Below are 10,000 nucleotides of genomic sequence, written 5' to 3' on the forward strand. Positions count from 1 at the left end.
CAAAATGAAATATAAAGTAACAAAAATCACACAAACCAACGAACACGAATAATGCATTAAACAAGAAAAGAAAAGAAATAAAAAGAAAACACGATTCCCAAATTCCCGAAAACCGTCCGGGTCCCTGGCTCTCGGGAGGAAGGTCAGCTGAGCGACAACAACAACACTCGGGCGACGTCGCGGAGGGAAAAAAGGTGGGAGGCTGGCGGTTTTTTCCCGCTCTTTTCTCTCTCTGTTGTTCTTGGGACTTGTTATTTTTTGCGAGAGGTGCGTGTTTAAGAGTGGAAGGTGTGTGTTTAAAAGAAAGAGTTTGTGGAAAGAGTTTAAGGGCTTGTGAAAGGTGTTTGTTTAAGAGTGAGGAATGTAGTTTGTTTTGGTTTCTTCAGTTATTTTTGTTTTAGTTAGATTGGTTGCTTTGTGTTTTATTTTATTTTTTTTGTTCTTCAAATTTCATGTAAGATTTTGGAATAGTAAAATATATACGCCGATTATTTCATTATTTGCTTTGTGGTTGGAGAAGCAAAACTTAGATCTGGTACTTCTGTAGTGATTGAGGCAATTTTGATCAGGGTTCTAGCTTGTTTTTTTTCCAGTGAATTGACATTAACAGTAACCACAAATTGTAGTTTGCTCTGTTAATATACTAGTATTCGTATGCCTAGTACATGTAGACCTATCCACACACCTTATTCCTTATAGATGGAGGGAGGAAGTAAAAGCTAGGAGAATAAGCAACAGAAACCTAGTACAGTCCGAAATAGTGTGAGTCATATGTGGATTCACATATTGCCATGCTTGCAAGCCAACCAGCTGAGATAAGATTATTTGTTACTATATGAGTATTGTAGTTTGTGTTTCTTAAGCCAGGAGAGAAAGAGTAAGGACATACCCATGCTTGAGCTGTGCCTTGTGTTTTGGTAAGAAATATCCTACGCTTGAGAAAGCCAAAGATCAAGCTATATTTTTCTGAAGACTTTATTGACCTCTAAAGTCCTGGTTGTCACAGTCTTAACTATTCGCTGAATATACACAGTCCTGTTCGACACAATAATGGTAGATATGTCAAAAACTGGTGTGCTTTTTTCATGATTTTTTTCATAGGGATGAGATGTATGTAGTGTTTGTTAATATATCTGGTACCATTTGGCAAGTTTTCTTCAGCTACACACCGTATCAACCCTATTTTTGCCTTCCCCCTGTAGGCCCTCCTCAGCCAGTCAGTCACATGGTTGTGTTTCCTTGGCTCCATCTTCTTATGTAATGAAACAGAGAGAGCATGAATTGGTTTTGTGGCTGAACCCAAAACCTTTTTGTCTTCTCTCTCATTTTCCCACTACAATCAAGTTTAAGGTCTTGCTGTTCTCACAGGACTTCATAAGGAACTTTCCATTCTCATTGTTTCCGCATTGCAAATTTTTGAAACATGGGGAACCTCTGAGGAAGTGTAAAACACCCTACTTTTTGGATGGTTGCTATAGCAGTAAGAAGTTCCCATTGCTTGCTCTGATTGGTGACCCAATCAGAGTGTAAGCTGAGATTCTAAGTGTCTGGCACATGAGATGCTGGCTTCTGTCCATTTTCTGGCCATTTCACTGGTGAGATACCCTGTCATTGTTAGGTTATTAAACTAGCTGCATAGAGGAATAGATTTAGTATTTCATATGAGGGCATTTTATATGTCATATTAGTATTTTATATTTTGACATTTTAAATGTATGTGATGCAGGTTTTAAATTTTACTTGCTGAAAGTAGACTTGACTCATGATTTTAGTATTAATTTGTTCTATCTCATAGCATGAGCATGGACCAATATCTGGGCATTAGACTTCCTTGAGCAACAACTCTCCTGGGTGTGTGGCTTGAAACCCTGCCCACACAAATACTCATGTGTGGTATTAAGACTCCTTGTCTCGTCTTTGCAATGTTATTATCCCCTTTTCTGCAGGTGCAAGTCTGCTGTCTTGCTATTTTCCGAGGTTTGTATTTGTCATTTGTAATGCTGTATCAAGAGGATAGACCATTTTTGTTAAGGAGACTTCATATTATCTCTCCAGGGAGTTTACACCCTTTGCAATAACAGTAAATAAATTTTGTTATTTGTGATTTTGCTTATATTTTCTTATTTTTCATTTTTCTCAACACACCATTATTCATTTTTCTATAACACACTGTTCACTGCAGTTCTAGAATATGACCAGAGTGACCTGCCTGGAGATGGGCCCTTTCCCAGGCAGGAGTTGTCAGATGGAAACTTTTCCCCTGTGGACTGAATGAACCCCATCTTGAAAGCCCACTGAATCAGTCCTACTCCAAGTACTTTATGTACTCGTGACAAAATATTCCCATCACGTGATACTTGGCAACAGTTTTCCATATTGAGACATTCTCATTACTTTCCATGACAAGGCATTACCTTCACCATCCCCTGGCCAAATTTTTTTATGACAAGATGTCCATGTATCTCAGGTTGGAACTTTAAGAGCTATATTTTTTTCCTGTCTATTCTGCAGCATCCTCTAGTAGAAAATGGCATCAGGTTATTCACGCCTTGGAGGAGACGATGCGAGTGGAGGAAGACGAGGAGGGCGAGGAGGTGGCCAGAGATCATATGGCACTAATGACCCGGACGTGGGATTTGCCCCCAGCGAAGGCAACTCTACAGAATTCTTCCAGGTGAGGGAATCTGTTTGTAGATTTGCTTCTGTATGTGTGTTTGTGTTTATTTTTGTTTTCAATGGTCTGTGTTTTTATTCATACGTATGTTCTTGAGAAAAGCTTTATTTCTAAGGTCTTGCAAGAGGTATTGAAGAGATAGATTTTGTTTTTCTTTTGATGTATTTTTTAGTACTGGTGTGGTATATGATTGTTATTAATAAACATTGACATAGGCTGTATCTTTTTTTTCCCTTCAGGGGTTTGTCACTTTTGAGAAAAAACATTCCAAGGAAAATGAGAAATCGGTAAAAGAACTTTAGTCTTATCAGAAAATATGTTATTTTTTCTTATATCAGAATCGTTATTTTTTCAGGTTTGTGATAAAATTACAACTCATCTTTTTACAATCAATGGTGCTGTGACAACTCTGGAGCGTTCCTTGAAACAAGTGGGAACAAGTGGCGACAACCAAGCACTTAGAGACAGAATGTAACTATACTGTTGGTGTTATTTTCCTATATAATGGTTCTATTTATGCAGTTTTCCTTATATGGTTTATGATTTCATCTCTTGTGTTTTTCTTATTGTAGGTGAACGATCTCAGGATTTTAGGTTTGCCTTGATTGATGTTATCTTGGTGTAATTATTATTTTTATTTTATGATATGTACAAAATTTCTGTAGCATAATTAAGTAACCTATTTGTCATATGCGTCACATTTTTTCTTTCTCAGCACAAAGACAAACAGCAATGCTGGAGGCTCAGTGCAAGACGTTGCCACACTTCTGCGGACTCTCCAACCCTTAATGCGTGGCAACAAGCAGAGGCGCATCCAGACTGAGAGACTACAGAATGAGTTCCAAACTGCAGCAACACGCTTCTCAGAAATTCAAAAGGTTTGTCATAAAACTAATATTGACTTTGGTACACCTATAAAAGTTAGTCTCGGCTGGTTAATGATGATGAGTTATAGCTCGTAATTGTTCTTCTCAATACTAGAATATTACTGTTATTTTTAGAAAATGGTCAACACACTCAGAACAGCACGGTTGCCGGCTGACATGGTGGCTATGGAGCAAGATGCAGCCGCAGCTACGACAGAAGAGATGATTGCCAGAGAGCAGAAGAGACAAGCGCAATTGAAGGAAATAGAGGTAACTGCAATAGTATATATCAGTGGCTGTTTCTGAAGTGATTTATAGCACTTTGAAAAAATAGTTTTTATTCAGTTTTATTTCATAGATGGTTAAAGATTGAAGGTATTACTTAATTATTATTGATATTATTATCGTCATTTATTATTATTTTTATTATTATTATTATTATTATTATTATTATTTTTGTAACTGTTATTATTAAAGAAGTAAGAATAAATCTCTCCTACAGGACTTGGAATTTGAAACGGCAATGCAGTCTGAGCGGGAGGAACGAATGCGTGCAATTGAAGTTGACATTATTGACATTAACGAAATCATGCGTGACCTGTCATCCATGGTCACAGCACAAGGCGAGGTTATTGGTAAGTTATGTGGTGATTATTCAAGCACACCAAGGTTTGTAACTGGAGATGAGATGGCATAAATACCATATAACTTTCATCTCTTTCTATTAACTCATCAAAGAGTGAATAGAAGGCATGGATAATTGGATTACAACCTAATTAGCTCTTTGCAAGGTTGCACAATGCTAGTGTGGGAATTTCAGTCATTTGCATCATTGTTTCCTTTGGTCTTTATTTATAAAATTGTAAAAATAAGAGTTTTCACTTAGCTCTGGAATCTGTAGCTCTGCAGGCAGATATGCAGTGCATGACTCTACTTTCAAATGTACCTTAAAAAATACCTGTTGTCAGGTCATGTAGATTACTAGATTCCTTAGACAGAGTCAGTTGATTCTCCCACATCCTTTCCATCCCAGACTCAATCGAGGATAATGTCGAGACAGCTCATGGAAACGTGGAAGAGGGACGAGAGCAGTTACTGAAGGCTTCCACTTACCAGGTTAGTGTTGTTGGGAGGTAGATTGTATAATTTTTACTGTTTCTCCAAAGGTTAAAGGCTTTTGATATTGGAAATGTGTCTGGGTTTAGGTGCTGTGGTTGATTGTGGATTGGGGGTTGGCTACTGGTTGGTAGATGTGTATTTGTGTTTGTGATGGTGTGTTCATCGGTGCATGATGGAAGATGGGGTTTTTGAGGAGGGAGCCTGCTAACATGTGTTACTTTGTTCTTGCTTTTAGTTTACTCGTGGGAAGGATACTCTTGAATATCTCTTATCTATTATCTCTTAATATAAATTCTTCAATATTGTACGTATTAGTTTATTGGTGTGTGCTTTAAGTCATCAGTATGTCATGTTTAGGAGATATAATCTTCAAAGGATGTGCCAAAAAAAATTTTTTTTGGAATCTACTCATCAAAACTTGAAAACAACATTAATTTTCTGGCATCCAGTGGGCATTGGGTACACTTTGCTTTGTGGCCTCACATGAGCATGCCAAAATATGGTACACGCATTCTTTAGGGATTAAACATGAGTATCCCAATAAAGGAAAATAAAGTTTGTTTATTTGCTTATCGTACATGATCTTTTTCATTATCCATGTTATTATATTGAGAATATTTGAGAGAAGTATAAGATTTTTGTTTAATATTGAATGTTACTGCAATATTGCATGTAATATAATCTTGAATGTATTAAGGATGAAAGGAGAGATGAAATGGAAGGTAGAGTTTATCCTGATTTGATTTCCTTGCTGCACAATCCTCTCCATGGAATTAAGAGTGAGAGAATCCCCTAACAGCCCATCCCTACTTTCCAGAGCAAGTACCGTCGCAGAGTCTGCATCCTCATCCTCATCCTGATCATCATCCTGGCAATTGTTGGCATCATAATTGGCATCCACTTTGCAACCAAGAATTAGCAGCTGACTGGGTGCTAGAGTGACTTTTTTATTGATTTGTCACAAAGTCAACAGGTTGATGGAGTCTCTGTCGACCAGGATACATTCCATTTGCAGATACAAGTAAATTTATTTGTTATATATATATGTTTTTGTATTTTTTTTTTTTCATTTATATATATACATCCCAGAGATGCTATCTATAGAGTTCTAGTCACAATCTTAGACAAACTGAAACAAAATCTGTAATCTTAATTTTCACAAATTAAACTAATATTGCCTAATTGATTATGAGTATTGTTATAAATAGCTTATGATTATATTTGGAACCCAAGGCTCCTCAAAACCTTATCTAGCTTTTTTTTCTGCGGGGACAGAATTAGGATATAGTGCAAATGATTGCAACTGGCATGAATGAGAATGCATATCTCTCTTGTAATTAGAAGTGCAGATCATCATTTTCTATGGTATGTTGTTCTCTTCAATGCATAATGGGAGTTTGCATTAGAATCAGTGAAAAGTGCATATTTGTATGTGAACCTTATTATTCAAATGTGTGTCTTGTCTCAGGTTAAACCTTTTGTTTTTCATCTTTCTCTTTGTTTATTTGTATACATGTGTTGTGCAAATGCATAGAGGAGTATATTTGTGTGTCTGTGTGCCTATGCATGTCTATGTTCTTGTTTGTTAGTGTTTTTGTTTCATAATTATTATATATTATTGTTTTTTTTTTTTGTCAGAGCCCAGATTTTCAAAGGTCCTTCTGGTCCCAGTATTATGTAATGCTTGGTTTTAGCTCATTAATATTAAAGTCTGTAAGTTGCCAGGATTGACCGTTTCATTGCAGTATTTTCTTGTATATATATGAGCTGTGAAAAGGGGAGGTTGATTAAACTTAAGACATCTCTAGAATTATTTTTTTGTTACTTGAAAATAGAAAAGTATCTGTATCTGTTATTATTATTTTTCAATTATCATTATTGTCATTAGTTGTGGTAGTATTAGTATTTTTTTTTTAGTTTAGGGTAAAAGTGTTTTTGGTGCTTCAATTTGATTTGTATTATGATTTTTTTGAGAAATCCCAAGTTTTATGATAGTGTAAAACTGGTGCACGTTAACAACCTCTTTTTTTTCTCTTTTTTTTTTTTTTTGCCTAATATATTACTTTCTACATATTTATATAGCAGTAGATTAAGACACATTTTGAGCTATTTCAGTGTAAGTTAGGGTACAGATGGGCATGTTACCAACAATAGCTATAATATTTATAAGAGTTTGATACCTTTTTCATTGCATTGTACAAATGTCATGTTTTATACTTTACTTAACAACCAAATTTATTATTATTTTTTCCCTTTATGTTTGTTGAATCTTATTTTCCTTTTTTATTTGTTTATCTGTACTTTTTACCAATTCTGCTTAAAAGAGGCAGATGTCCCCACAGTAAACACTGCTTTATATTGTAATAAATAATGATTATGAACATGTAGGCCAGTTTTAATTATGAATCAGGTTCCTGTGCAGTTCCATGTGTAGAATGAATGATCCTGTATTTTCCTTATTTAAATATAGCTGAGTGTTCAGAATGGTCAGCTGTTTGTGTTGTCGTTATTATTATGATTATCATGATTATTATTATTTTCATTTTATTATTGATGGGGTTATTATTGTTATTGGTAATATTATAAAGAGTATTATTATATATACCATATTTTGAAGAAGAAAGAGAATTTTAATAAGTTTCTTTCACTGTAAATTTCTTAATGCAATTTTTTTTTTTTTTTTTTTTAAGAGATATTTTTGCTATTTTCTCCAAATTTGTCAAAAACATTCAGAAGTATCATATCAGTGACTTTTATAAGCTCACAGTAACTTGTGTCTGATTTTTTTCTTTTCCATATTTGAAGACCTTTTTTTTTTTTTTGACATTTTCTAAAGGTTAATTAATGTGAAACAATGAGGAGCTTCGGTGCTGTCTTTCATAATTGTTCTTTATGTGATATAATGTGTTTTATTTTCTGATTCAAATGTTCTTCTCACCACATTTTCATGTAGAGGAATTTCTGTTGGCAGGGACTCTACTTTACTGAGAGTAGAGTTCTTAGTTGCTCTTAATTGTTAAAAGGAGCCTTTTTGAAATGTATGAAAACATGAAAACACATACACACATACATACACACATACACACACATACACACACACACACACACACACACACACACACACACACACACACACACACACACACACACACACACACACACACACACACACACACACACACACACACACATACACACACACACACACACACACACACACACACACACACACACACACACACACACACACACACACACACACACACACACACACACACACACACACATACACACACACACATACACACACACACACATGCACACACACACACACACACACACACACACACACACACACACACACACACACACACACACACACACACACACACACACACACACACACACACACACACACACATATACACATACAACACAAAACACACGGACATCGCATAAACAGACAAACACTCATAATGCTTATATGAACAGGCAATTAAATAAGCACACAAGCACATTCACAAAGATAGAGAAATACACACACAAATTGATAACTAATAGACCAGCTTATCATCATTAGGTTTGTGGAGAAGAATTCCATAGTGCTTGTATATCCTGTGTCACTGCCATGGTTATTTTTGTCTATAATTGTTCATAGGTAGAAGGAAGGTGTTTTGTTCTGCTTGCTTCTCTGACAATTAATTCTTAACCAATTTTATTATGATATAGTTTCATATTTTTATTATTGTTTTATTCTTTATTTATTTCTTTTTCATTTTTATATATCATTAATGTATTAACCCAAAGTCTCCGGGAAAATGTTGCTCTCACTGTAGTATTGCTTTGTGAAATGTGTCAACACATAGATGGCTCTGCAAGTGCTTAGCCCCTAGGAGTCGGTTAGGAGACTTTGTGACCTCACCTGATTTCACCTTTCCTTGAAAGTGCAGGAAATTTTTATTTATTCATTTTTTTTTTTTCTAATGCTATCAGTGTCATGCTATTTTTTTTTTTTATTATAGACATTATAATTATTATAGTGTTATTGACATTACTAACAGCAACATTAGATACCAAAAAATACTTACAGGTAGCACATGTAATTGGCTTATTGGTGACTTAGTACTTGAGGAGCCATTTATGTGTAAAAACAATTAATAAATTAAACTTAGGTTGAGCATGCCATTACCTACATCTCATCCCCAGCGGCTATGGGTTAAGTGTAAGTAGTGGATTTTTGTTTTTTCTAAAAATATTTGTATATTTATATTTTTGTTCATATGTATCTGATGTGTATGTGAAAGTGTATACATATTTACAAATATTCATATTCATGACAGTTTATGGCTTAGAAATATTGTATACTCTAGGTTAAAATATTTGATCAAAGTGCACTACAGTGTATTCCAGTTGTGCATTTTTCTCTTTGACTTCAGATTAAGTATAGCTCCAATTATATCCAAATGAGGAACAGAAGACAAAAGATAGTTTAGAGTGTAATTGAAAGTTCATATTTCTCCTATCGGGTTGAGCTCTGAATTTCTGTAGTTTTGAGGGAATGCAAGCCTGGCCTTTTAGTTTTGGAAAACCATTTTTGGGAGCGTTCATTATGTTATAAGAGAATCGAGTAAGAAATATTAACGAGAGAGTTGTTTATATATATATATATATTTTTAGTGTACTCTGAAGTTACCAAAGACATTAGATTAGCATGAGGGATTGAACAGAGTTGTGCAACGTACTTGTTGTAGTCTTAATATCAGTGAATGTGATCTAGTGTTTATGTCATCTCCAGTTTGACAGTTCTACGGTATTTATGTTGCTAGTGTTTAAGTACCAGAGATATATTTATTTAGTGCTCTAGATGAATATTAGATGAACACTTAGAGATTAGCAGGAATATGTTCTAGCAAATAGGGTGCATACTTTTTGTTTCAGTGCATGTTTGTTTATAACTGATGCCACAATTGATCTTAAAATGTGTTTATTTTGCATGAAGAAGGAGAAGAAGTAATTGGATCCAAGTGTCACCTTGGGTGGTTTTGTCACTATTCTCATGCTGATGATTTTTATTTTGAATGTGATTATTTTTGTTCATGATTATTATAAGGATAAGATCATGTTTATTTGGCATTACTTGGATTACAAATATTTTCTTAACAAACTCATTTCCTCACCCACTTTTTTTTAAAATACTGTACTGTTATTCATACAAACAATTGGCTACTTTATTCCTCCCAAATATAAGGTATTTAAAGTTAATTAGTAATACTAGAAATAAGACTTTTTCATGAAAATTCCAGTTATTCCAGTTGGTGACTAAACAGGCAAGATTATGAGG

The 10,000-nt window shown here is 34.8% G+C and overlaps 1 protein-coding gene across 1 annotated transcript in view; it reads left to right on the forward strand.

The window, feature by feature from the left end:
* Window positions 1-7,044, forward strand: part of LOC125037627 (syntaxin-12-like) — a 7,184-nt gene extending 140 nt beyond the window's left edge. The window contains exons 1-8 of the mRNA XM_047630830.1: window positions 1-194; window positions 2,512-2,674; window positions 3,030-3,145; window positions 3,390-3,552; window positions 3,676-3,810; window positions 4,043-4,175; window positions 4,574-4,656; window positions 5,477-7,044. The exon at window positions 1-194 is cut by the window's left edge and continues 140 nt beyond it. Coding sequence (XP_047486786.1) covers window positions 2,528-2,674; window positions 3,030-3,145; window positions 3,390-3,552; window positions 3,676-3,810; window positions 4,043-4,175; window positions 4,574-4,656; window positions 5,477-5,578 — 879 coding nt within the window. The 5' untranslated portion in view covers window positions 1-194; window positions 2,512-2,527 and the 3' untranslated portion in view covers window positions 5,579-7,044. The remainder of the gene's footprint in view (window positions 195-2,511; window positions 2,675-3,029; window positions 3,146-3,389; window positions 3,553-3,675; window positions 3,811-4,042; window positions 4,176-4,573; window positions 4,657-5,476) is intronic.
* Window positions 7,045-10,000: the final 2,956 nt, after the last annotated feature.

This window comes from Penaeus chinensis, chromosome 23 (genome assembly GCF_019202785.1).
Source record: "Penaeus chinensis breed Huanghai No. 1 chromosome 23, ASM1920278v2, whole genome shotgun sequence".
Classification (NCBI taxonomy): domain Eukaryota; kingdom Metazoa; phylum Arthropoda; class Malacostraca; order Decapoda; family Penaeidae; genus Penaeus; species Penaeus chinensis.